General features: G+C 46.1%; 1 protein-coding gene across 8 annotated transcripts; it reads left to right on the plus strand.

Moving 5' to 3' along the window:
* The first annotated feature begins 4,131 nt into the window (after nt 1-4,131).
* Nucleotides 4,132-26,746, plus strand: ripor2 (RHO family interacting cell polarization regulator 2). Of its 8 annotated transcripts, none has more exons than XM_088404518.1 (20): nt 4,132-4,253; nt 15,736-15,859; nt 16,737-16,898; nt 17,595-17,673; nt 17,739-17,762; nt 17,861-17,914; nt 19,639-19,788; nt 19,881-19,944; nt 20,037-20,080; nt 20,456-20,581; nt 20,852-21,000; nt 21,645-21,774; nt 21,870-22,010; nt 22,210-22,531; nt 22,686-22,960; nt 23,265-23,431; nt 23,691-23,835; nt 24,111-24,366; nt 24,436-24,585; nt 25,381-26,746. In XM_088404518.1, exons 1-20 carry the CDS (start codon nt 4,148-4,150, stop codon nt 25,629-25,631), a joined length of 2,919 nt encoding a protein of 972 aa, XP_088260644.1. In that variant the 5' UTR covers nt 4,132-4,147; the 3' UTR covers nt 25,632-26,746. The 8 variants fall into 8 exon arrangements, with proteins under 8 accessions (XP_088260644.1, XP_088260645.1, XP_088260649.1 ...); XM_088404519.1 differs by having other exon boundaries at nt 20,852-20,997; XM_088404520.1 differs by lacking the exon at nt 4,132-4,253 and adding an exon at nt 5,759-5,924.
* Nucleotides 26,747-26,833: the final 87 nt, after the last annotated feature.

The raw sequence follows: 26,833 nt of genomic DNA on the forward strand, positions 1-26,833 counted from the left end.
AGCACCGTGCCATGTCTCTCTGCAGGAAGGCATGGTGAAGGGGACCCCCGCCGTACCCTCGCCCCACTAATGCGCAAAGGATTGATATGGCAGGTTGACTTTTTTTTTTTTTTTTCCTGGGAGCCGCCGGGCAAGGATGGAGCTGCCGGGACGCCTCAACTGGTTCAGGAAGCGTCCCCGGAGGCCTCGCGTACGCCAGCGGGTGTTCAACCGTAAGTGTGGCGCTCTTTGCTCTCTATGGGGTTTGGTTCTGATTACTGCTGGGCCATATGGCCGCAACATGAAATCTTCATTTCATCCCATCATTTCGGGTCATTATGATTTTAATGAGAGAGACGGCAAACATTTGTTCAAAAGGTTGATATAGTTTCAAAAAATCCAGTGTATATAAATATTTATGTATCTTTTCAAATACTGTCTAGTGCCAGCTAAGATGCTGAGCGAGCTTTCCTTTCACACTGAAAAGTGATAGCCTAAAAGAGTGTCTAAAATGCCTAAAATAAATGTTAATTATAGACAAAATATGAACTGTTCACTGCTAAAAACGTCCGACTAACGAGACTATCCCTTTTTCAATAACAAAATTAAGTAGATGATGCCTGTGCTAAACCTCTTTTTTATTTAAACCTTACGTCTTCAATCTCAAGGTCCCTCAAGTGACAGTAAATATCACTTATTTTAAAAATAAAATGTAGAATTTTTGGAAAAGATGTCTTTTTTTTTCGGACTGGGGCCTAGTTATCATCACTGACCAGAAGGGGTCCTTCTAAACTAAATGATAATAGATGATAGGACCATGTCCTCCCACACATGTACTGTACAATGTTCCCTTTAACTGTGTTACTTTTCATATAACAGCGTTTGTATTATTATTACGGCGGATTTTTTTTCTTTGAGCCGACGTCAACTCTATTCTCCAAGTGCGGTGGTAAGAACCTTGATTAGCGCGTGACGTGTCCTCGCTCCATAGCAACGGAAAAATTGCACGTTGCCCGGCCTCTTAATTTTCTGGCTCGGCTGGAAGCTTTACGGAATAAAAGGCTGCTTGCGTGGGTGCGTGCTTGCTGCAAAAAAAGAAAGAAAAAAACGGATCTTTTGTTGACGTGGTCCACAGGAGATCATTTTAAAGAGGTTGAAAAAAAAAAAAAAAGAATTTCATGAAATTTTTCTTGTAAAAGGCCCGCAGCTGCATTGACAAATTCACTCAATCGGGCGTGTGCTGCTTATCAGAGCCGAAAGCAAATTTACATTCAGAAAAGCCACTACGCAGTGATTTTTTTCACTGAGTCATCAAGTGCTGCTGGTTAAAACTAATTGTTGCATCCAACCAAAACCAAACGCCGAAACATTGCTTGGACGCGCCAATCGCCGAACTGACAAATTTACTGAGGAATACTATTTGCTGCTCATCGGAAGCAAAGGCTAATCAACACATTCAACAAAAGTACCATTTTGTTTTGTATTTGGTGCATGGATACGCCCATCGACAAATTCACTGATCAGTCGAGTATTTGCCGCTCATCAGAATCGAACGCTTTGTTTTAATGTGGAGCGCCGACACACCTGTCACTGCGTTGACAAATTCACCCAGCAATCAACTATTGCTTGCTCATCAGAAGCAAATGTTAATATGAATTAAAACAATATATGATATTGTGTGCCACATAGACAGATCACCACACATGTAAAAAACTGGCGAAGGCGAGTATGTGGCGCTTATCAGAAGCGAACGCTTTTAGCCGTGGCTAATCTATCCATCCAACGCCACTCAAGTGTTTGGGATTGGCTCCAAAGTGGCTGTGGAGCTGCTAACTCTGCACGCTTGCTGTTTGGAAAACAAGGAAAGAAAAAAAATCATATATAGAGTTGTGTGTGTATATGTACACCTAGTTTAGTTCCCCTCTTGATTTAGTGACCAGACACTGCAGTCCTTTTCACTTTGTCCGTGTAGGCACTTGTCATCACCAAAGAAAAGCATAGTAAAATATCCTCAATATCGCTTGTTAATTGGTTAAAAAAAAAAAAAAGAAAAAAGCATCTGCATCATGTCACGGCTACAGCGTCTGCCGGCTTATCATGCTAAGACCAATGAAATTGAATCAGCCCAGTGGCTAAGCTGATTAGCTGCTTTTCCCGCAAGCGTTTTTCTCTTATCTCTCGTCAGCATGACTGTAAAAGTCATCCTGATGTTTTTTCAGAGCTGCCCGAGGCTCGTTCGGAAAAAAAAAAAAAAAAAAGATTGCGCTAGCATCCTAACATCGAGCACGCTAATGTTTTCAACTCGGCAACAGCTGACTCAACTCGGATGAGTAAGCGAGGCCGGTTCCCACGTCACCGTCGGCCGCTTTTGCCTTTGTGCGGTCGCGCCGGTGGTCCGCGAGGCTCTCTTTGTGTGTCTCGTCCGGCGCGAATGCGAAGAAAGACGCTGGCTTCCGCCCGTGACCCAGAAAAGCGCGTCACATCGGTGCGAAGGGAAAGCTCGCTCGCCGTCTTAACTGGCGCTAGGCCCGCGCCATAAATCCATTCGTTCGTCTTTTTAATCAAAAGAAAATCGAATCGAACTGATTGAAATGATCACTGCATTATCGTTACTTATCCAATTGGTTTGTAATCGATTCGTTGTTTTTCAATCGATTCATCGTTGCGCTTCTATCTTGCCAATCTCGTCAATAGGGCTGTTATTGATCTTGTATAACAAGCTTTACAGGGTTAGTTACATGCGGGACCAGGATCGCAAAACCAGAACACATAAGGGCCGGGCAATAAATCCAATTCAATCGATTAATTTCTTCTTTTTAGTAATCGGTGATTCCACAATTAGCTAAATTGTGAAGTTGTGGTTGTGCACAAGTGCTGTTAGCTAATTATGACACTTTAACACTGAAATAGTTACTTGCAAAGGAGCCACTAGAATACGTCACGTTCCAATTCATTAGATTTCAAAAGAAAAGTACCCGGTTAAACGCTCACATAAAATGCCCTCACGTACCCCGGGGGTACGCCCCATTTGCCAACCGCCGGTATCTGGTTTCAAGTCTCAAACCGGAAGCGTTTGCTCAACGGGAGTCGATTCGAGGCGCGGCGGCCCAAGATGTAATCGCGGTCGGCTGCGGGGCGGGGCCGGGAAAGGAAACGAGTAACTTCCTGTCCCGCGCCACCCCAGCGTATCCCATCACCTGCAAAAAGGGGAAGCGGGCTTTTTCGTAAGGCCTCGGCCCACGTGGAAGGAAGATTGGCAAACGCCTCGTTCGGACTCGCGGCAAAATGGGAAGTGAACGGCGGCTATATAACGCCATATTAAGATGCCCACTTGTGTTTGCGTGTGTGACTTTACGCGCCGATGCGCTGGCCGCTTCTTCGTCACGCATGGTGACATCCGCAAATTTGCTTGCATGCCGGATGACCTACTTTTTGGCCGCTCGCCCTTTATTTTCACGGAAAAATATACATGACTTTCTCTCTCGACAAATATTTATTATTTCATTTTGCAAACAGATGTAACACTATGTTGAAAATAAAATTTGCCACCATTTTAGCCGTTTTTTTAATATAGTTTTATGTGGTATATTAAATGAACTCCCTCATTTATATATTTAAATACATCAAATAAAATGGATTTTGGAAAAGTGTTGCTTTTTTGCTGTTTTGTTTTTGTTTTTTTCACAAAATATCCTTGTTGATTACATCCACCTGAAAAGATTTCGAAATGAGCAAAAAGGAAAAAAGTTATATAAAGGAACCGTTATCAAGAAATAAATATACAATATAAAACGTTGATGTATAAAAATTACTTTATTAAAAGGACCCATCCACTTTAAAAAGTGATTTTTCCCTTTCCTGAGCCAAACGTGCATAGTCCATGACAATGTGCGCGTTGGATGCGCGTAGAACTCTAAAACGAGGGACTTTGAAAAGAGCTGGGCGGAACGCCGCTTTGAACGTCGTCCCGGCAAATGGCGATGCAGGCAAATATCTCGCCGAGACAAACGTTGAGCCGACGATCAAAGGGTCGCGTGGTCCCCGCGTACGGTGCCAGCCTCCGTTGTCTCGTGCCGGCCGTGCCCTCTACGGAGACACAAAGACGATTGTGGCGGAGGGAAAAAAAAAGAAAGACAATAGCGACCGGGGAAAAAGAGCGCTTGATGAAATGGCGGCGTCAAAAGAAAAACTCTTGTCGTCCTACTTCTTCGTTATGGAGCGTCGCGCTAAGACAATAAACCATCTATGGATTAAACCATATGGCTGCCGCTGCTGTACGTAATGCATTTTCTTACTATTTTTGCTATCCATGCTTACGATGTACTCACTGCCGAAGTTTATTTGGCCGATTGTCTGCTGACTTGGTGAGATCGTGATTGCTTTACGTCTTCTTTTAATCGGGGGTGCACGCTTATGTTATCTCACTTTCTTTCCTCTGATTTATGGCAAATTTGATTAGGGGTGTGTAGACTTTTTCTATCCATTCTACACGATGCTTGTCCTCCATTCGCACAAATGTGCAACAGGGTAGCGTGACGAATGGGATTAAGCATGCTCGCTTCGTTTTATTGTCGCCGCGGTAACCAGGCAACCTTTGCGACGGGATGGCGTCGGCTCATCCCGCTAAGCAAAAAAAAAAAAAATGGGGATTATGTACGTTTTTTGTGTCAAGCAAAACAGAAATAAAAGTCAAAGCATTACATTGCCAACCATTTCAAATGGAATCCCAAAATGTTAGCAAAACTATTGTTAACTTTTATGATTGTTCATCAACCCCCCCACCACAAATATAACGAAAAATTTTGCAAGCAATGAACTACTGCAAATACGGAAATACACCCCTCTCAAAAATGTCATTTTTGCAAACAAAGAAAAAAATTTGCGCATCTATCGTTTTTTTTTTTTTTCTTCAAAGAATTTTGTAGCTTTGCTTATAATTTCCCGTTTGGGCTGGCAAACTTGCTGTCATCTCTCAAGACGGTGCACAAAAAAAAACAATCTTTATCTTTTCAACGCCAAATTTTGCCGGCGGATGCTTGGGTGTCCCAATACTTTTGTCCAGCGGTGCGAAAGCAGGCGAAAACGACTTTGTCCTCACGCTTCCCTCGAGAGGAAGTCTTACGGGAAAGTGCTAATGAATCTGCGCCAGGCAGCCCTACTTTCTATTTCCACATGGGCAAATAGGAAATGACTGCGGAAACTGCGAAAAGATGCAAGATTTAAAAAAATTCAATCAAATAGCCGTTGTTTGATGTATTCACTTGTTTATGTTTTTCACTTTTTTTACATTGGTTCCCAGTAAAGCAATTTCTTTATATGTTGGACAGATTTTGTCATCATTTTAGCCAACCAAAATTCTCAAAAAGTGGCCGCACCAAATTTAAAACAAAGTCACGCCATCCAAAAAATAGCCCATTTCCAGACAACAATATCCCAAAAAAAAAACAGGATTGTCATTTTTCCTTTGAGATTGCGCCTGAGCAAGTGTACCTAATCAAGTGTCTGCTTGGGCGCCATGGCGACCGTGAGAGATATTAATAGACGCCGCGCCGAGGCCTTTCCATTTAGGCGCTGTGAAGTGCGCTAAAAAAAAAAAAAAAAATCCCTGTGAAGGAATGGCACACACTCGCTTTGACAGCATCTGTGTTTGTTTTAAAACACGCCGGATAATTCTTCTTCCTCATCAAAAGTCGCCTGTCCACTTATAGACACACACACACATACAAGTGCTCTCCAGGCGCCACACACACACTCACTCTCACTTCAGCTTTGCACAGGATGTTACGAAACGGTCCGCCCAGTTGCCGAAAGTTAGCAAAGGCTGGCTGGCTGGCCGGCCGGCCTCCGCGCACCGCCGCACCACCAGAGGGGAAAAAGCGCCATGGCCGCCACGGACGACTTGATGTTGATGCGCGAGGAGGCGGACGACGTCTTCTACGAGGACGGTAGGCCGGTCGGGGGTGCGCCGGCAGACCGGGAAATTGGTGCGAAGGGGTGCGTGCCCGAGGGTGTCTGGCGGTGGACGAGATGCTGATAAGTTCGTTTTTTTTTTTGTTTTTTTTTTAAAGATGGAACCACTAATAAGGCATTGTCATTTGAGGAAAAAGTGGTGCGCTCTTGCACAGTGTGGCTGTAGTTCAAACTAGATGTGCACCTCCAATGTGTTGCAAGGTTCAGCCAGTTATTTGTCATTTGTGCGCCTTAAATCTGATCCTGTTTGTGTCATAGTTACGAGACTTGAAGTTTGATGAGTTTTCAACCCGCCAAAAAAGTGGTGCGCCGTCACAGAGTTGAAATTAAGTGCACCTGGTTTGAAATATGTTGTTGAAACGTCTGTGTGTGTAAAGAAGTGACAATTTCCCATCGACCTCATTTTCTCAAAGTGGTGCGCCTTCACCGCGGGGACGTTTGCACGATCCGGCCATTGGTTTGAGGTGGAGAAAAATATTTGTGTGTGGCAGGTGTGCGCACTGTGAGTGGGCGTCAGTTGTGGTGAAGGACAGCTAACATTAGAAGGACTGACTGATTATTTATAGGCGGAACCACAAAAAGAAAAAAAAGAGGGGAACGCGGTTGTGTAACGCTTTGCTGGTTTTGAAACAAATACAGTAAGAGCAGAAATGTCTTCCAAATGTCTTCTCGCTCACAAATTTAGCGCTGGATTTTCTTAGCTTGGTCACTGTTGAGGTGTTGACATCAGGCAGGGTGATTTCCAAATGCAACGGTGTGAAGATTATATCTCGATTTTTTTTTTTTTTTTTTTCTTCATTACGTTAGGTTGGGTGTATTTTTTGTGACAGAAATAGGGGTGTGCTAATGCTTAGGTTTTCAAGGGGGTGTAGGGTGTACATTGAGTGAATTTTCAATGTTCATTCCTTTCCGTTTGGTTCTTCCCTGCGCTCTGCATTCTTCATCTTTAAACTTGGTGGACCTTCTGGAGGGCGTACCCCTCTCGTTTTCAATCGAACGCACCCCCCTCTTCGTATTTCATCATCGTATTCCCTTATTAGTCTTCCACCGCTCACTCTTTTGGTTTTCTCTCTCTTTGCATTCCCCGCTTTGATTGTGACGCAGCCGCTGCGGGGATTTGGCGCACCCCCTCGTGTCGTATCGCATTCCAACCACGGCGATGAAGTTGGCGCAGTTGTGGGCTCTGGCGACAAGCTGTCATTACCAACCTCAGCGCACCGCATTTGAAGGCCGCTTCCAGGAAGCTCAGTGACGTGGGGCGGGAAGCCCCGCCCCCTCTCAAAGCTGTACCAGTCCAATGAAACAGCTGTAGTAGGCGGAGCCATGACAAATTTGACGCGACGGTCAATGCGGCTGACTCGACGTCGAAGACAGACGTAATTACAGGCCCGCGTTGACAGCTGCTGAAAATATTGGAGTCTTATATGTCTCGACACGTAGAAAATCGTTTGAGCTATAACCTCAAAAAGTCCTCGTAGTTTGACCTGTAAGCCTTTTGATGTCTGTAGATGCCTTTTTTGTGCCATCTACTTGACAGAGTGAGTAATTGCCATACTTGCCCCTTCATCTTTTTATTGAGTTTTGATGTTTTCGCGATTTTTTTTTTTTTTTTTTTTTTACCGTCCATTTCTAGGGATACAAGCAAAATTATGTTAAACATTACTAGATTTATACATGTTGACGAAAACACCACCAATGGTTTCTTCTTCTTTCTTTTTTTATAACATCGCCATCTGCTGGTCGGGCAGTGCCACACTTGCCCAGTGTTGAAAATTGCCACAAACCTTTTATTGTATCATACTTTTTTTTTTTTTTTTTTTTTATCCAAAATCGGAGTACAAGTATTCTAAGATTTAGAGACGATTCAAAGATGAATTTTTTTGTTGTGTTGTTGCTTTTGTTATTAATACAGTGCCCTCTGTTGGACAAGAAGGATTATTACCACCTAAAAGTCTCCACCTTTTCATTATGATTTTGCCTTCCACCATGACCTGCGATACATTAATGATTAAATTCATGTAAAAGAAAAAAAAACATGTTTTCAAAACAGCGCCATCCTCTGGCCATCGTGGCGCACTACCACAGCTGACACAAAAGCAGTTTTTTTTCTTACGTAGTTTCGCTTTTCTGTAGATGAAAGCTCAAAGAAAACTGCATGAAAAAAAATCTTCAACCCCGCTTGCATAAATCAGAATTAGGATGCCAAGTGTTTCCGCGATCCCTTTTCTTTCTTGCCGGCGTTGTAATGGCGGCTGATGGATGAAAAGGGACAAAAGCATTTTCTGCTGGCCTTCCTTCTTGGAAGGGCGAGCGCTCAATTGGATTTGGACGCAGCGGGCGGAACATCGCGTCCACTTGCCGACAGTAAAGACTCACAAAGGCGCAAAATACTCTGAGAAAGAACGCCTTCCTCTAATAAGCGTCGTCTCCATCCCTGAGCCTGTTTACTAACCAAAACAGCTGTGGGAAGTATACCATTCTATCCCCAAATTATACCAATTTTCCCTTTAAATACAGCATGTAAAAAAGGCATGTACATAGTATTCTTTATTACCTGAATGTGCATTGCAAATTCACTTAATGTACTAAAATACCAAAGACGTGCTTTTACTTTTTTCAACTTGTCATTCAATTGCAGTACTTAACGCATTTAATCCTCAAAACATTTTTTTTATTTTACATTCAATCTTTACATTTCTTTCAATTTTATTGAAAAAAAAATGTAAAATAATAATTTAAAAAAATCTTCGATTTGAGTGGAATTCCCTGTTGAATTATTGGAATATTTTTTTAGTTCGAAATTCAGATTAGCATTTTTAAGGACAGTGTGAGTTACAAATGTTCCCATTGTTTGATGAGGTAAATGTCGATTAATCAGAAATATCTTAAAATGAGTACTGTACTGATTTTTTTTTAAATAAAGGATGACGGTTTTTATACAACTAGCACTTCTTCTGTCCCAACGCCGATGCCGTCCAAACCCCGGAAGACAATTCCGTGTGATCCCGCCTCCTCGCTCTCCTAATTGGTTGGCATTTGTCCAGGAGGAGCGAGGCGAACACAAACTAAGATGTGTGGGAGTGGGCGTCCTAGAAGTGGGCGACCGACGACGATACGACACCATTTACCCATCTATTGTTGAGATTTACTAATTTTTGTTTATTTTCCACGCTTTTTGAAATCGATGTCCGTCTTGCTGCGCACGAGCCGGGGAAAAAGTATGTTTGTGACGCATGAATGAATGAGCGGATGGATGGAGGGGAGCAGGTAGACGCGCTCCGAAAACATCGCTGACGGCCCACGAAAAACACATAAATACCTCGGCAGAGGTGAGTTAAAGTCTTTTTTTGTTTTGTTTGTTCGTATGTTCTTTAAAAGAAACGCGACGTTTTCCCCTTATGGGCAGTGGAGCATGGAGGAATTCAGTGACATGTGGGAGAAAGCGAGGTTTTCACTTTTAACGATGGTGCGTTCGAGGGAGCACGAATAACGCGACTGTCTATTTTTATCCGCGGGTTGCCCTCTTTGGAGTTCAAATATCAAATTGCAAGTGACACGAGGTCACGTCGTGTGCGTGCGTGGACGTTTTGTTGTGGGGGGAGGTGTGCGGCTCCACACGCCACGCCAATTAGGCCTTTGATGTCCTGGCCCCGTTTTCATTTGTCCGTTTTCCGGGGGATATTCCCATGACTTCCCATGGAGGAAAATATCATATAATAGGTAAACCGTAGTTAAGGCAAAAACAAACAAAAAAAGCGTTTTTTTGTTTATATTTTATAAACTATACTACCGGAATCAAATCGTAGCCGACAAGCAGGTGCCAGTATCAATATTTTTTTGTGGTCACGTGTTACTTGGAAAAAAGTACTTTGGGGCAATGAAAAAAAAAATTAATGCTGAGTGGGCAACCATGTAAACTGACTTAATTTCAATAGTAAAGTCATCAACATTGTCAAAATCAACGACAAAGGGTTTTATTTCATCAGTATCGTTCCAATTGGTTGCATATTGCTTGGTGTCCGGTATTTCTAAAAGCTTTGAGTTAATGCTTTCATGTTAGCAAAATGTATATTTTGTGTTTCTTGATGCAAGGCAAAATTGATTTAGCAAAACTGTATTGAATTTTGTTAAACCAAGGAACATTCTTCAAATGAAAGCTAGCTAGCTAAGCAGATAATGGATGTTTTCCTATAGGTCACCAGTTGCTAGGCAGAACTCAATGGGCAATGCCATATTATGAAATGATACTGATAATACATGCGCTCCTGATGGTTACCCGTTGCCAGGCAGTGTTAAAAGCCTAATTGAATTTGATTAAGTGAACAACCTGTTACTTTATTACCACAAGTACTAAAATAATCATTTACGTGAAAGTTTTGCTTCGAGTACTCAATTACTTCACCTAAAGTAATGGCCTACATAATTCAGAGTAATGGTTTACTTTAGTGTGAAAATACCGACTAAAAAAATGCATCTTTGGCACGTATTTGACTTTAGGATTTGTTGCGCAGACCTGGGAATCTGGCCGCTTGCTTGCTTGGGATAGAGATTTTTTTTTTTTTTTTTCCGTCAGAGTTAGCAGCGGGTCGGCTTTGATATGGTTAAGCGGCGGCGGGCGCTTTGCCAGCATGTTTGGGCCTCGCTCAAGCAAAGTCCCAGCGCTGTGTTCCCAGGGCGTCTTTTCCGGAAGCCTCTTGAGGCCTTTCACCAAAGTGTCATTGAGGGCCGCGCCGTGCTTTGGAGGCAATTCAGCCACCTCTTTTTGTTCCAAAGCCCACCTTCCAAAGTCTAACTTGAATGTTTCGTAACAAGAGGTGTTAGGAAGTAGCGCCGCCACTGTGCCTGTAGTCTTTTTTTTGTTTTGTTTTTAAACTTTTCCAGTACTGGACTTGAACACAAGATTTCCTGCTTCCTTGTCCATGTGTCCCTCCATCTGCTTCTTTTTTTTTTTTTTTTTTTGAAGGAGGGATGTGGGGGCGTAGCACGAAATGCAGACCCCTGCATACTTCCACGAGGAGTGCCCTCTTTCAAGTTATTTCATACACAGGCGTGCTGCAGGAAAAGCTCCTTGCTAGCTTTGTGCCTCACAGCGTAAAAAATTGGGCAAAAAAAGTCAAAAACTGTTTCACTAATGTTCCTCTTTAGTCCTTTAGGTGGAGCTATTGCGCATTATAAAGCTAGCGCTCCTTGTACTTAAGTTGTTTGAGTGACGGCGGAGCCGCGGGGTCGGAGGTCATCCGGTCCGAGGTTGATAGTCGCGACGACGTTTTGGGCTGCGGCGACTCGTCGTGCTAAGTGCTTTGCCAACGGACCGTCTGGAGGGCAAATTCTTCAAAAGATGCGCCTTTAGCTTCCTTGCTAGCAGTAAGGCTAAAGTCCAGTCGGGAACCGGTCTGACGCGACGGCTTTAACCGGAGGTTCTCGTAAAACCAGGCGGGTTTCGACGCGGCCGGCAGCTGAGTTTTTACGCGAGAAAAAGATCTTAATAATTATGATCGTCGTTACAAAATATCGGAAGCTCTCCAGGTAAACTCATAAAAAATGCACAAAATCTCGATCGATGGTTCGAGATCTGGGGTGTCTAAGTTTGGGCCCGGGGGCGATTTGCGGCCCAACATCCACATCTTGCAGTCCGCAGCATTTGCTAAAAATACATTTTGACTTGGCCCGCGATGCTATTTAAGAAAATTGAAGGTGTTTAGTAAGTTAAAGTCAAACTTAAGATACATACAATTTAGTTAAGAATACTGATTTAAAATGAGATTTAATGTAAACTTAACATTGATGGCACGTGCATAACTTTCTTAAAGGGATAGTGCACTTATTTAGTCATTTTTGCCAGCAATAAAGTTCATATTTGTCTGTAATTAATTTGAGGTTTGTTTTTCATGTACAATTAATACTTTTTTTTTTTTTTTTTTTACTTAAAATGACATCCCCGCTTGGTCATGTGATGTTCTTGGTCATTTCAAGTCAAGAGCTGGTGGGGAAAAATGGTGTTTTTCAAAGTATTAGTGATTTCATGTAGTAAGCAAGTGAACTCATTCAATTGGATTTTTGTTTTTTAATTGGATTCCACAATTTAGCTCGTTTTCAGATTGTGCAACTTTGCCAATCTTGGCGGAGGACCACGGTGGACTGCGCCCCGATTCCATCAGTGATGTCTTTGTCCCACTTTCCATTTCCCCATTCCTTCCATACTGGTCTATCCGCAGCCCCTCCCCCTCCTGTTTGCCCGCGGACAATTTGTGGAGGAAGGGGTGCGTTTGAACCCATCTTCACCCTGTTTCCTCCATGGGGGCTATTAATCCCCCCCCCCCCCCCCCGCCTTACTGTTACAGTACGGGAGGGGGGGTAGCGGCACGTCGCACATGGCACACGCGATACTTTGAGGCGCACCTCTGGCGCGCGGCAGCTGGCGCAACTGCCATGGCCGTAAGCGTTTTAGGGCCCTAAGCTGCTAAGCTGTCTGTTTTTCATAGTTCTTCCTCTTCTTTGCGTGTGGAGCAGGGCTGAGCAAGCCCATCTTCTTCAAGCAATAGCCATTATAGCTTTTTTTTTTTTTAATAGAAATGTTCGATATATATTGGGGCTGCACCATTATGAAACGATAACAAAAAAAGTCATTCAATCCCAAAGACGTCATTTTGATTCAATCCCAGGTACTTTGGTTATATTCAAGTGTTTCAAAATGGATGGTACCAAAAGACTCAAAATAGACAAACCCCTCAAAAGCTTTTACTGCTAAAAATATCCCTTTGAATGCCACAATGAAGTTGGTATTTAGTAGCGATTATTGCAAAGCAGGCATCAAGCTTTCCATCACTTTTGCAAACGTTTCAACAGTTTGGCTGATTTTCAAAGCTTCCTTTTTTAAAATGACAAATGAATCGAATTAAAAGCTCACAAACCAAAAAATGTTGAAATCGACTTTGCCAAATAGCGCCGTTTTAATCACCCTGCTCTTCTTTTTTCTTTTCTTTTTTTTTTTTTTTGAAGGCACAGTGGCGATAATTCCCGCGTCTGCCACGGTGGCCTCGTTTGAATTATAGGTCAGGATGGCGGGCGGCATTTCAAAGGCGCGGATGAGCACGTTAGGCCCAGCGTGACCCCACTGCCGCTTACATTCTGATGCCCGTCATGACATTTGGATTTTTTTTTTTTCCATCTTCAGCGGTAGTAAACCTGGAATATGTGCCGCCAATCAACTTATTCAATCTCAAAGATGGATTTCCATGTCTTCACAGATTTCTTTCAAATGCCTTTTTCAAAAGGGGGTCTCTACATTGTTTTTCGGATGTATAAATAAAAAAGTACTTGGGACTGAATGTCCGAGAAATCAAGAAAGAGCTGTAAAAACGCGTCTTTGGGAGTGAATGAGTTTATCTCCTACATATCCTATACACGCGGTTCTCAAAGCAGGGTCCGTGAATATTAAATTTCGTTTTATTTTATGTATTTATGTAACTTTAAAAACAACGTCAGATTTTTTCTTCTTTTTTAATGCTGTCCAAAATAGTACACCAGCACTACTATTACACAAAAATGAAATAGAAAGACTGGTGGCCAACGCTCCTCTTAATTCGAAGATTCAAAACGTGCGAATTTTTTGTTCTAAATCAAATTAATAATGTCTTTGACAGCGATCAGAAGAGTTTGGGCCTCCCGCACTTTGACAATGAGCGCCCTTGCACCGCCTAGTGCCGGAGATGTGCAATTACACTAACGCCCGTTTCCCTGCAGTTTGAGAAGGACTGCGTTGATAAAGGGCATGAGCCCAAAAAAAAAAAACGGGGGCATGTGCACGGCTAGCCCCCTCTGGAATGCGAGCGCTCGCCGAACGAGGATCAGTTAGCTTGCCGTTTGGAGCGGGACAAAACAAACATTTCTTTCACTGATAGCGGCTAGCGCTACTCCAGTGATGATAGCGCTGTGTCCCGCAGTCATGGGAAAGTTAGCGATCCCGCTAGTAGGAATCAAAGGAATTGCAACACTGTTAGCTTGTAGCATAGATTGGCTTTATCCAGATGTGGCGCTAATGTCCCTCCCAAAACATCATACGCAAGTCATAGAATGGGGAACATTTTAACGGAAGAAAAAGTACTGTTGTTTCCCAAGTAGCAGATGCACTTTTTATCACAGATGTGCATTTTATATGAGCGCGTTCAATGTTTCACCGGCGAGACGTTCACTGACCGCTCACAAAATGGGGAACCTGAAACACACCTTATAACGTACAAAAAATATATACCGTAATTCCCCAAATGTAAGGACCCCCCCCCCCCCCCCCCCCCCAAAAAAAAAAAAAAAAAATGAAGGCCAAAAGTATGGGCGCGTCCTATAAATGGTAAGTTTTTCAAAAGTTTTCAGGTGTTTGGCTAGACTTTTAATATCAGGTGCTTATTATTATTTTCATGTTTGGCCGGCAGTAAAAGAGTTAATTCTAACCCCCGCTCCCCCCGCATTGGGAGCCACAATGGCGACCGGCGGCGCGCTCCCGTTCGGCGTTCCCACGGCCGGCCCGCCGGCCTTTCGCGCGGCTCAATGCGGCTGCCAGTCAGTCCATTCAGGCCTTTGGGCGCCCGTGCACAAAGGCGTCCTTAGACGCCCTTCGAGCGGCTTTGAGCGTGCGCGGGGGGGACGAGCCGGCCTGGGGCCACGTTGGTTTTCGCGGATGCCGCTCGAAAAACACAACGGACACCAAAAAAAAAAAGACTTCATTTGAAAGTTGGGCTAATTGAGCTCACGTCACTTTCAGCTATCGGAATCCAAGGGAACTTTTTTCATGATTTTTTTGCCAATACCTTCCGAAAATTCCCATGCGATGCATGAACTGTGTGTTTTTCAAATTGAAAGGCGTGCACTCAAGTAATCCCTATCTTGTGCGCGTGTGCATGTGTGTGTTTGCTCCAACAGTGAGCTAATTCTTTTTGCCCGTATGAATTAGCCTTGCCATGGCAACCGGAGACAAAATGGGATGAGGCATGTTATGTAAAACAAGCGCTGACGCGTGCGCGCGCACACGCACACAAACGCGCACACACAGCGCTGTGCTTTTGTCCACGCTCCAAACAAGGCAAACCTGATGACTCTGCATATATTATTAAAAGCGCTAAAAATCGAAACATTTGAAGTGACGCTTTTCTTTGGGTGCTTTTTTTTGGTCTGTTTTCCATGGGAAAATAGAAACTCATCCAAGCTCAAAGACGTATTTTGATACTTCCAACCAGACCATTGATCCCAGGTAGTCGATGGGGGGCGATTATCCGTGCTGATTTTTGGCCCTTTTTAGCAGCCGCGGGGTTCAAAGCTTGAGAAAAAAGTAGTGGCACTTGGTGTGAAATTTACCGTAAGTAAACTTTCTACAAATGGCAACTTTTTACAGTGTTCAATCCGGTTTCAGGTGAGTCTGAAAAAGGAAAAAAAAAATCCATTTTATTTTGAATTTTATGTTAATCGGTCTTTCTTGGACGTTCCCCAAGCCTGAAATGTTCCCGGATCTTTTTCAGTTCAAGTCTGGCGTCTATTTCGGTGTGGGTCCCGCACGGCGTCGTCTTTGGCTTTTCTCAAAATAGCGGCGCCTGCCTTATTTATAGGAAGGGCCTATGAAGTAGCGGCCAGAGACATTTTTTGGCGTATTCTTGGAATGTTTGATGCTCAGTCTCACTTGTGACCTCAGCTCGGAAATATGCACACACACAAGCACGCGCGCACGCACGTAGGGTGAGTGACGGGAGCGCAAGCTGGCCCCGCCCCCCCCCCACGTGACGACCGGTCTCTCGGCAGGTGTGTCGTCGCGCGTTCCGGAGATCATGGCGTCCGGCGGGACGCACTCGCCGGGAGGGCCCAACGGGATCATCCGCAGTCAGTCCTTCGCCGGCTTCAGTACGCTGCAGGAGCGCCGCTCGCGGTAAGGCCACGCCCCCGGGTTCTTAAATACGGCTGATTTCGAGGTCGCGGCTTGTCTCCCGTTTCCCATCGGGCTGACATTTCAAGTTCCTATTGGCAAACGGAGCCGAGCCGCCTCCGATCCGGGCCGGCCTCGGGGGGGGGGGCACCCGCCGTCCGCTCGCACGGCCAGTAATGTATCGTGGAAAATATCGGCTGGAAAAGCAACGTTTTCTTTCTGTAGGTTATTCAATTTTATTATCTTAAAAAGCCAGATTGCCCATTTTACAAGATTGGTTGAACCCCACTTGTCACGTGCCACCTCTCGTTACCTGTCAAGTTATTTTTTTTTTTTGTGTGTGTGTGAACAGATTTTTACTATGATGCCAAAAGAGGACACTTTAAATTGAATCTTTTTCTGTGGACAGATATTTATGTATAATTCGTTCTTTCTTTCTTTATGTTGTTTATCTTTTTTGCAGACATATATTTATTATTAATTAAGTTAATGATTTATTTTTTTAAACAGGTCACTACAGAAACCCCAAAAGAGGGTTTTCGCTTTTAGTTGAATATTTTTCTGTGGATAAATATTTATTTGTAGTTATTTCTTTTTGAGAACAGGTCCAAAACATTAGGTTGATTATTATTTTTTTTTTGTGGACAAATATTTATGAAATAATTAAGTTAATGATTTATTTTTGTGAACAGATCTCTACAGAAACCCTAAAGTTAGTTGAAAGTTTTTCCGTGGACAAATATTTATTCGTAATTTTTTGTTGTTGTTGTTGTTGAAAACAGGTCCAACACTATATGTTGATTATTATTTTTTGTGGACAAATATTTCTTAAAAATGAAGTTAATGATTTATTTTTGTGAACCTGCGTGTTTTGGCAAAGGTGTAACTCGTTCATGGGCAACTCTGTGGCGCAGAAGAAGCCGACGTCCAAATCTAGGAAAGGTCACCTGTCCGGCCACAAGGGCGGCGGCGGCGGCGGCACCAGGGAGCCTCAGCCCGGGAGGGTGGAGGATGTCTACGCCGCGCTCAAACGAGGCCTGGAGTAAGTATAAAAGTCAAGTTGAAAACTAGCTCTATCTTTAAAATGATCTGGCTATTTGTTTTGGGTTTTTTTTTGGGGGGGGGGATTTGTGTATCAACTCTGCTAGTGTTATCGATACGAGGTATCGTTGACTACTCGTCCTGGTATCGGTCAGAAAAAAAGGTGGTATCGAACATCCAGGGTTTGAATATACAAATAAAAAAATCACGGTGAAATGCTAATTTATGCTAATTTATCTTAGCCTGCCCATGGTGCTCCACGTTGCGTTCATTCATTTATTTGTGAAATTGACTGTAAGAGAAATACACTGATGCTACTATGGATTTTAGCCGTCTATGGCGTTTAATGTTCCTTCCATATATTGAGATTTTTCATCAGAATGAAATGATTTGGTGACTTAAATTCCCCATTTGTAATTCTGTGGTTGTGTCTATTTGTTATTGTTTGCAAGATTGGAATTACAGTAACAAGAAGGCTAATTCCCGCTAGCCTATCTGTGGCGGTTCACCGTCCGCGTCAGCATTGAAGATTTCCATCGCTCGTCATGAAACTATTCGGTTGCTTATTTTTGTGTTTACATGATCCCTTTGCTGGATGCGTTTGTTCATGAAAACGTTAACAAAAGTTTTCTGAATAGCTTATTTCAAAAGTCTGCTTTGGAGATGTCTTTATTGTCTAATCTTGTGCCCTTTTCAGCGAATATCTGGAGGCTCACCAGGCGGAGTTGGACAAGCTGACGTTCCTCACCAAGGACATGAAGAGGAACTCGCGTCTGGTGAGTCCCAGGAAATCCCGAGCGGACGTGCTGCGGCGGCCCGTACTAAGTGCCTCTGTGTCCAGGGCGTTCTCTACGATCTGGACAAGGTGAGCGAGCGAGCGAGCGAGCGAGCGCTAGGAGGAGTCCTCGCCGAGAAAGGGTTTGGATTCCGCCGGCCCGTCACCGCCTTCTTTTGTCCTCGCAGCAAATCAAAGCCATCGAGCGCTACGTGAGGCGGCTGGAGTTTCACATCAGCAAGGTAGCGCCTTTCTCCTCTTTCTGATATCAAGGACGTTCCTTCCAAGATACTCCAGTATCAAATCCCCCATAACGTTCTATCAAAGCTAGATAGTTTTGGAACGGGAAGCGTCAAAATGAGACGATTTTTTTTCTTCGGTGAAAAACTCGATTGTCGTGTTCTATCGTTCACAGCGATGTCGCGCTTGTGCTTTTGGACAGTATTGAAAAAGAAATCTCAAGTTGTTGTTTTAAAGTTAAATAAATGTATACCGTGATTTGATTGGTCCGGGCCTCTTGGCGATGGATTTTCCTCTCCGCGGCCCGCAAGCCGAAAGCCGTTTGACCGTTCCGATGGAAATCGAGTTCTTTCCAAATAAGACACGCTCAAATTTCTCCGGTCTTTGCTTTGATTCCAAACTGTGTGTGCGCGAGGGGTCGGCATAAATGTAAATAAATAGTTCCTTTGTTACCTCAGTTTTAATTGATGGCAAAATAGAGCAGCTGCCTTTTTTTTTTCTTTTTGTTTTTTTTTACTCTTCTAGCTTGTGCAGGGGAAATAATATTCCATTTCCCCTGCGTCTTTAAACCAACACTGCCATCTAGAGGAGCCAAAACAAACTACAGGCATCAAGTGCTTCACAAAGCTTCATTTGACCGTCATTGATGGTATATAATGGGCCACTAATGGCTCACTAATGGGCCAATAAATAAACCAATAAATCCCCCAAGCCTATTGATGGGCCTCCTGCAAAAAATGTCAACGTTTGAAGAGGAAACGGGCCGTGGGTCAAGATGTAAATAAAGACAACCAAATATCCTTCTGAGGTCTTTTTTTTTGGGCATGCGTTCCCGGAACACGCATTGTTTATCTCGGAGGTTTTGAGACTTTTTTTTTTTCCCCTTCCACTCTGGCGTCGGGCGGCACGTGACGGCAGGGCTCCCGCGCGGCTCCCGCGGTTGCCACGGTTACCGGAAGGCCGCCTCCTAAGCGCCCTGCGGACAATCAAACGCACACGCGCGCTTCCGCAGGATGTGGGTCACCGCCAAACGCGTGTGCGGTCCGCATTGCTAGCGAGGTCGCGAGGTGCCAGCCGGCGTTAAAGCCGACAGCGAAAAGAAGGCTCCTCTCTTCCTTTCTCGGCGGAAGCAGAAACACTCTCAAACTCAAAACAATAATTCAATTGCGATTAAGTACTAAAGTTCGCCCAGAGTAATTGCTTCATCGATCACTACTTTGTTGTCCAGAGTATTAATGCGGCTTTGGTACTTAAGTGACCTAAGGTAGTTGATTACTCGAGTTACCAATTGAATACACAACACCATCAAGGAAATGATGATGAAATAACTGATTACTTTGGTGCCCTAAAGTGATTGATTACATTATTTACCAAACGTAATCCAGTTCAATATGAATCACATTTAAAAGTGCGTATTCCATTGTGCTCGTTCCATGGCCGACAGCTGGCAGACGTGGCCTGGCCCCAGATTTTTTTTTTTTTTACATAAGCCCTGAGTCATCCCGCTGCCACCCCCGCAGCAAGACTGCGTCATCGCCAGCGTTCTCAGCAGAAAATAGAAATCAAGCCATACGCTATTTTCATATTGACGCCGTTCGTCCCTCCTCGGTAATCCGTGACTTTAGTCCTTCGGCGTTTACTCGAGTACATGAAGTAATTCAGTACTTTATTTCTTTATGTATTTTTTTCCTTATGCGTTTTTCTGCCCCCCCCCCCCATTCCGCAGGTGGACGAGCTGTACGAGGCCTTCTGCGTCCAGAGCCGTCTGCGGGAAGGGGCCGGCCGCATGAGGCGGGCCTTCGCCTGCTCGCCCTCCACCAAGGCCACCAAGGAGAGCGTGGCCGAGGTCAACCGCCGGTACAAGGAATACGCCGAGGTGCTCGGAGCTCGGAGCTCGGTGCTTGGAGCTTTTTCCCCATTGCGCCTGCCCACTTTCAAGTTTGTTTGTTTGTTTTTTTTTTTGTCTAGAACATGAGCGCCTTTGAGAGCGACCTGGAGAACCTGCTCGGGGAATTTCACATCAAGATGAAAGGTCGGAATCCCCGCCGGCGCCACGCCCCCCTTTTGCCTCCTCGGCGTCAGTCTTAAATGACCGCGAAGCAAAATGTGTTTTTATCCGCTCAGGTTTGGCCGGTTTCGCTCGCCTCTGTCCGGGAGACCAGTACGAGGTGGGTCGCCTTTTTTGGTTTTTTCCCTTCGCAATAATATAGACCAAATCAAGCGTTTTGACAAATATGGCATGTGCGGGCTATGAAAAACGCCCATCTCAAGTAACGACCGATCGGGGCTGAGTTTGGTCATGTGACGTTCGCAAGCTGAGCCCTGAACATTTGTCAATTCATTTGAGAACTGATGGCCATTTATTTCGACAGAATCGCATAGAACATTTTGGGGGTGACTTCCCTGTTAAATGTTTACAAAAAAAATCGATATCGATCCATTGATCTTTTTTGTATTTGTTTGTTTTTGTCCAGAATTTTATTCAGTTTCCTTACTATATAGTGCGCCGTTGTCCAAAATGTGGTTTTGAATTTTCGGCTCAGATTTTCATGCGTTACGGCCGTCAGCGATGGAGGCTGAAGGGGAGGATGGAGGCCAACTCCCGCCAGAGTTGGGACGCCGACCGCATGGTCTTCGTGCCGCTCGTCAGCGACCTCATCAACATCAAGGTGCCCATCGCACTTTAGTTTTGTCGGGGGGCCGTGGGAAAAGGCTTCCCTTTTCCGTCCGCTCCTCCGATACTAAAAGCATGGAGCGCGCGGTAGCACTCGCTCGATCGCTTTAGGTATCAAACGCTGCCCGAGGTATCGAAGCGACGGCTTTAGGACTAAAGTCATTCAAGGCACCAAAGTAGCGGATCCGTATCGGTAATGAAGGAGTCATGGTAAAGTACTGGTAAAGATGCGCAAAGTGGAATTCTTCTTCTTTGTTTTTGGGAGGTGACGGAGCTAAAGGGTCTGGCCAGCCACCTGCTGGTGGGCAGCGTCATCTGCGAGACCAAGGAGCTGTTCACGGCCGCGCCGCAGGTGCTGGCCGTGGACGTCAACGACCTGGGCACCATCAAGCTCAACCTGGAGGTCACCTGGTAGTAAGTGCCGCCACTCGCGCTTTCCCCCACCCAAAGAAAACACTTCCCATTCATTTGCTCTTCGTTTGAAAAGAAAGCGCTTCTTCACGCGTTAAAAAGCATTCGGTTAGATTTATGTGCGCAAACCCTGTCAAAAATGTCAAGTACCTCCATGGGGCAAATCAGTCTAGCGTGAAGTCGCTTCCTGTTCCAATTAATTTGCTCTTATTTAAAAAAAAATGTGTGTAAGAAACTACCCCCTGAAGTACCTCCCTGGGGCGAAACAGCCTGCCAAAAAGTCACTTTCTGTTCCAATCAATTTGCCCTTATTTATAAAACATATATTTTTGTCACTGCATTCTGTTAGGTTTACATGGAAGAAAAAAAAAATTAAACACCCCCTGAAGTGCCTTCACTTGGCAAAACAATTTAGCAAAAAAAAGCTTCCTGTTCCAATTAATTTGCTTTTCAAAATAAAAAAGCTGTTCATTTCTTACAACACAGCGTAGCAAAATGTCACATTGTGTTCCAATCAATTTTCTCTTCGTTTGAAAAGAAAACCGTTCGATTTCCCCTTCCGAAATGTTGGCGCGTCCTTTTGACGTTTCTCGCCGGCCGTCCCCGAACGTCCGCCGCCTTCCCCTGAAGTTTTTGTCGCTCGGCAGCCCCTTCGGCGCGGAGGACCTGACGCTGTCGTCGGGCAACGTGAGCAAGGCGGCGGCGCTGCAGCGCCGGGTGTCGGTCTACAGCCAGGGCACGCCCGAGACGCCCACCTTCCAGGACGCCTCCTTCTTTGTGAGTGGCGCCCGAAGGCCCGCGTGGTTGCATGCGGCCTATGTCACCCGCTCGTGTCGCCGCCCCCTCCCCCCCCCGCACGCGCGCCCCTAAAGACGTGGCGCCGGCCCCCCGCCGAGCGCCGGCGTCCGTCATTTCTGCACGCGCTGGGGGACGCCCTGCTGGAGACCTTCCGGCGCGCCCGTTCTTTCGGCGACCTGTCGGCGCCCAGGCCCAAGGCCAGCCTGGCGGTCTACGTGAGTCGGCGTGGCCCCTCCCCCCGCCTTTCTCCATGCTTGCGCTTTCCAGTCGCCTGCCATCTTTGCATGCGCTCTATTTGAACTCATTCCATTTTTTTGACACATACACATATATGTATATATATATATATATATATATATATATATATATATATATATATATGTATATGTTTGACCTCTGTTTCCTCGCCGTCAGGCGACCCTCCCGGACGACGCGTTTGAGAACGGGGGCGCCTGGGAACGCCGGCGTCCGTCCTCGGCCTTCTCGGACGCCTCCGGCCCCGGCCCGGCGCCCGGCTCGCGCTCGCCGACGGCGTCCAACCCGGAGATCACGCTCACGCCGCCCGACGGCGAGGCCTCGCCCCGCCGGCCGCGGGACGGCTCCATCGCCGAGGAGGACGAGGACGGCGAGCGGGAGACGGACGGGGGCGGCCCGGAGGACGAGGAGTGGGCCGTGGCGCCCGAGGACGTCTTCCTGGACCACGCCGAGCACCCGCTGCCCGTCCAGTTGGAGCAAGGTCGGCTTTCTCCACGCCCTCTCTCGCTTTGGTGCCGCTCCCAAAAAATCGAAACAAAAATCCATAAGATCCGATATTTGTTTTCATTTTCATTTCCAATGTCATTTCTGATCGTTCCCCCCCTAAAAAGAGATCTTTTTCAAAACCCGCGCAGACGACGAGGACGAGGGCGGCAACCTGACGCGGCAGCTGGTCAGGCGGCTGACGTCGCCGGCGGACGAGGCGGGGCCGACGGCGGGGCGGGGCCCGGAGGAGGGCGGCGGCCCGGGGGAGGGCGGCGGCCCCGAGGAGGACGGAGGCCCCGAGGAGGACGGCGCCCTGGAGGACGCCGTCCGCGGCCTGCTGCTGACGCTGGAGGCGCAGGCGCGCCCGTGCCCGCAGCTGCTGGACCTGGAGCGGGAAGTGTTGCGGCTGGAGGACCTCCTGAAGGTCCGTAGGCCCGCCCTCTCCTTTGCGCACGCCTCCGCCCGCCGCTCGTTATTTGCGCCCGCCCGCCCACCGCTATACATTGGTGGTGGGGGGCTCTCGTTATGCAGCGTACTCACTGTACCTGGGCGTAAAAAGCAAGCAACCAGACTATAACCCTAAGCCATTGTCATGTTTTTCTGGAAAAAAACCCCGCCTTATTATATCAAGTCGCTACGCCTTACGACGCGTAATGTTTTTCGGAAAAATAAAAGGCTTTTTTTTGTGACTTTTTGTCACCACTCTGAAATGCAGCGTTTTGTTCCAGCGTCGCCCGGCGGGCCGCACCAGCGACTCGTCCAGCCTCAGCCTGACGGTGGAAAGCGCGCTGGAAAGCTTCGACTTCCTCAACACGTCGGATTTCGACGACGACGAGCCCGACGACGAGGCCGGCGCCGTCCCGCCCCCGCCGCCCTTCGACGCCGACGCAACGGGGTGAGCTCGGATTGCTCCTTTCTCTTCCGAGCGCCGGCCGCAATTTGGGAAAAAATATTTGGAGATCTATAACACAAGCAAATCTCTCCTTTATTTGATCACTCATAGAGCGGGAAATCGATTGCCTTTAATGAAACGCATCGAAAATAGGATGAAATCCAAAGTAAAAATACACCAAAAAGGAATTCTGGCAGATTCCAAATGTTCCCGGATTTTCCATGTTCCAATGAGGTGTGTGTTTATTTTGTGTGTGGCTCAGAGATCAGCAGCCGACGGAGGCGCCGACGGAGGACACGGGGGTGGGCAACAGCGTGGCCGGCAGCCCCCTGCCGCTCGCCGGCGCCAACGACAGCCTGGACGCCGCCCTGGTGGCGCACCTGCGCTACTGCGGCCGACTCATCCAGGCACCCGCCTTTTTTTCCCAACCCGAGTCGTTTAGCGATCATTTCAAGCGTTTTCACCTTACATTTATGGAAAGGCCTTTTGGAGAAGAACTGCCTGGAGCTGAAATTTCCAGCAGATGATCAAAACGTGTACAATTTCATTTCGTGTACAAAAATAATCACCGATTTCTGACAATGAATTTCCTGCGATTACCGTTGAGCGGCGCGTCAACTATGTCGGCAAACGGGGAATTCTTTGTTGAGCGCAATCTTTGTTGGTTTTCCCTTTTGCGCAGGCGCTGAACGAGGACGCGAGCGCGTGCCGGCGCGGCGACGTCCTCCTCAAGCTGGCGTCTCAGACGGCGCTCCTGGAGAGCCTGGCCGAGGCCGAGGCGGCGGCGGAGGAGCGGCGGGGGGAGGCGGCGGCGCTGTGGGCCGAGTGCTGCGGCTCGCCGGGCCTCTTCCACGCCGCGCCGGAGCGATTGGCCGCCGGCTTGACCCGCCGCTACCGCCCGGCGCTGGAACGGCTCTTCCCGCAGAGCGGGCCGGCAGGTGCCCGCCTCGCGCGCTCCCCGCCCAGAGACCAGAAAGATGAAAAAGGCCGTCCGTCCCCCCCCGCAGTGATCCCGTGGGTGGCCCGCGAGATGGCGGACGCCAACGACTTCCCCGAGCAGCGGGAGGACGCCGTGACCTTTTTCCAGTTCCGGGCGTACGTGACGCAACGCGCGGCGGGCGACTTGGAGGCGCACCTGCTGCGATTGGCCGCCGAGGGTGAGCCCCGCCTTCGGGAACGAAAAATCCAAAGAGTTCGGCCGCAAAGGAAAGGGATCCGTTCCGGCTCGGCGGATCCTTTAGCTCTAAAGATAAAAAAACGACATTTTTGAAATAGCTTCCGATAAAATCCGAGAAGGGGTGGGGGCGTGGCAGAGAAATGAGTTCCGATGCGCACAGGTAAATATAACACAAAACAAAATGAAATGTTCTTGCAAAAATTCAAAATCAATGGATACATTCTAAAAAAAAAAAATTATACTAGACAAAATGAAGGTAAATCTAAAAAAAGGTCATTTCCAAAAGTTCCAAATCAATGGATACATTCTAGAGACATACGACGTGGAATCGAAATAAATAAAAAATAAAACCATTTGATTACATTTATTCGATAAATGAATACATGAACAAAAATCTATGTTTTAAATGGTTTCTAAATGCTCAAAATAAGCGGATAAATTCTAGAAACAATAAACCGCGGTATAGGATTACATTCCGCTCCGCTAAATAAAGGGAAATAAAAGTTCAAATGAAAAAAAAGTAGATCAAATAGCAATTTGAAAAATGATAAAAGTTCCAAATAAATGGATAAATCCTCGAAAGAAAAAAGCATGTTACAGCAATCAATTCCGCTACAGGAAATAAAAGTATAGTATCAAGTCAAAAAAAGTACACGATGACATCCACGTACAATGAATATAACATTTCTTACTGCAACTTATTTACTTGGACTTTGGAGCTCCTCGCATTTCGCCAGTTGACGGCTTTTCTTTTGTTTTGTTTTTGTGCGTCCAGAGAGTTTCGCCGAGCGCTTGCGCGCCGCCGGGGACGCCTCGGTGCCGGCGCGGGGCGCCGGGGCGCCGGCCTCGCCGCTCTCCGACGCCGACCTCGACGCCGACCACCCGGCCCCGACCGTGTTGGCTTGCGGCCAGGCGCCGGAGTACCGCGAGGAGGCGGAGGAAGGGGGCGTTTCCGGACGGGGTGACGTCGGAGGCCTTCCCGGAAGCTTTCGGCGCAGCTCGGCCGGTGAATTTGAGCGCTTTTGACGGCGGCGGGACGCTCGGCTTTGGAATGAGGAGAGGGCCCCTTCCCGGGCGGGGGGGCCGGCCCGACGGGGCTCGTCTTACCCCGCGCCCTCCGGAGACCTTTGGAAGCGGGCCGCGGGGCCGCCAGCTCGGGCGGGAAGGAGGAAGGAGGCCGCCGCCGACCGCCGAGGTTTCTTCTTCCGCGCCGCACGACCCTCCGGCGCTTACGGAAACGCCGTGGTCCCCCGCTGTCCGAGCTCCGCTTTTATTTTGGAAACGGATTCTTTGCCCGTACGCTGTGTGTTGACTTGATTTTTTTTTTTTTTTTTTCATTTTGGACTCATGTATTCTGTCAAATATTTTCATATTATTAAATAAGAAGTAAGTTTTCTTTTACAGCTAATATATATTTTATATAAATTATCTTATTACAGTCGTATTTATTATTTATACTATACGTCATTACGTATTATCAATAACAGTGTCATAAATTCGTTATAGGTAATTAACATTTTAGGTTTTGAAAAGCACACGTCCCGCAAAGTTTTGCTTCCAAAGCCGAACAGGTTCTCCACGCGCGCATTTTGTACCGCTTGTAAATGCGTCCCCCCCCCTCCCTCTCCCTCTGAAAAAACAAAAGCCTTTTGTTTTGCAAAGTCACGTTTTATTGTTTCCACGTGCGCTAAAGCAGCATGACTGTATTTTTATTTTCTTGAGGGGGGGGGGTTCAAAGAGCGCAGGTGGCGCCGTTTGCTCTGCTCATTGCAACTTGCAATAAAGTTTATTTTTCCATAATGATACAAGATGTTCAAATTCTAATCATACCTCTACACCAGAAAACATCTACATACAAAAAGCCATAGAAAGGTTCGTTTATGTATTTTCATTCATATTTTGTTTATATGTAGATACATTTTCCATGTATAGCGAGGCCTTTTTTCTCAAATATAAACTAAGGTTTTTTTTTCTCAGAAATTATTTTTTCCCTCTTTCTAACAGGTGTTTTTATTTTTTTTTTTATAAAATGCCCACGTGAGGTGTTTTTTCTTTCAAAAAGTCAACTGTGTATATAGTCAGGCATTTTTTTCTGTGCAAAAATGACCATGTATAAAATAGTAAAGGCTTTTTTTCAGCAATTAACTGTGTGTGTGTGTGTGTGTATATATATATATATATGTATATATATAAAATAATGTGTGGAATATATATGCTTTATGCATTCT

The sequence above is a fragment of the Hippichthys cyanospilos genome, chromosome 21, assembly GCF_059441005.1.
Source record: "Hippichthys cyanospilos isolate Australia breed blue-spotted pipefish chromosome 21, RoL_Hcya_1.0, whole genome shotgun sequence".
Taxonomy (NCBI): domain Eukaryota; kingdom Metazoa; phylum Chordata; class Actinopteri; order Syngnathiformes; family Syngnathidae; genus Hippichthys; species Hippichthys cyanospilos.